This window comes from Monoraphidium neglectum, assembly GCF_000611645.1.
Source record: "Monoraphidium neglectum strain SAG 48.87 unplaced genomic scaffold scaffold01803, whole genome shotgun sequence".
Classification (NCBI taxonomy): Eukaryota; Viridiplantae; Chlorophyta; class Chlorophyceae; order Sphaeropleales; family Selenastraceae; genus Monoraphidium; species Monoraphidium neglectum.
The window spans coordinates 11,868-12,787 of record NW_014011825.1 but is presented as its reverse complement, the minus strand read 5'-3'; the positions used below and the strand labels follow the sequence as shown (position 1 = coordinate 12,787).

General features: G+C 65.8%; 1 protein-coding gene across 1 annotated transcript in view; it reads left to right on the top strand.

The window, feature by feature from the left end:
- Nucleotides 1–379: 379 nt before the first annotated feature.
- MNEG_9052 (Translation initiation factor IF-2 Flags: Precursor) overlaps nt 380–920 on the top strand; it is a gene marked incomplete at both ends in the record, with an annotated part of 1,872 nt that continues 1,331 nt past the window's right edge. The window contains 2 exons of the mRNA XM_014042478.1: nt 380–481; nt 740–828. Of these exons, the coding sequence (XP_013897932.1) occupies nt 380–481; nt 740–828 (191 nt within the window). The remainder of the gene's footprint in view (nt 482–739; nt 829–920) is intronic.

Genomic DNA, 920 nt, shown 5'->3' with positions numbered 1-920 from the left:
GGGCAGGGGTTTGTGATGTTGACCTCCATTGTTGGGCAGCCTGCTCTCGCGGCACAACGGGAGGCGGCGGCTGGCACCCTGCACCACCGCCTCTGTTGGATCGCGGGCACCCCCGCTCGCTCCCTTCGTCCTGCCAGGCGCTGCCACCCTGCTACCCCCTCCCTGGAAATACCGCTTCTCCAGCTACACACACACACACACACACACACACACACACACACACACACACACACACACACACACACACACACTCTCCCAAACCCCCGACCCCCTCACTCTGAAACCCTCATCTTTGACCCATCCGCCCCCCCCCCTCAAAGGCGTCGCCATCAACACGTACCGCGTGATCTACAACCTGATCGACGACGTCAAGGCCGCCATGGAGGGCAAGCTGAGGCAGGTGGAGGAGCGCCTGCCCATGGGCTCGGCCAAGGTCAAGGCGGTCTTCGGCAGCGGCAAGAAGCGCGTGGCGGGCTGCGAGGTGGGGGCGCGCGCGAGCGGCGGGGAGCGGCCGCGGGGGCCGCAAAGGGGCAGCCTAAGGGGTCGGTTTTGCGGGCGGGGCGTGCTTGTCGCGTGTGTGCTTGGGTGTGTGCCACACGTGTCCGCAACTGAGCGCCCACCAGTCTGCTACTTCTTGGTTCCTGACACCCCCCCTTGCAACACATTATCAAACACGCCCCTCCTGACACAACCTCATCGTCCCTATCCTCGCCATACGACTATTCACCCCCCCCCCCAGGTCCTGGAGGGCAAGCTGGTCAAGGGCTGCCAGGTGGAGGTCAAGCGCGGCAAGGAGGTGGTGCACAAGGGCACACTCGAGTCACTCAGGTGGGGGGGTGTGGGGGCGGGGGAGGGGGTGGGGTTGGGCGGGCCCATCCGGGGATCTGGGAGTTTTGCACTAGCTGGGCCTGGCGCGGCGG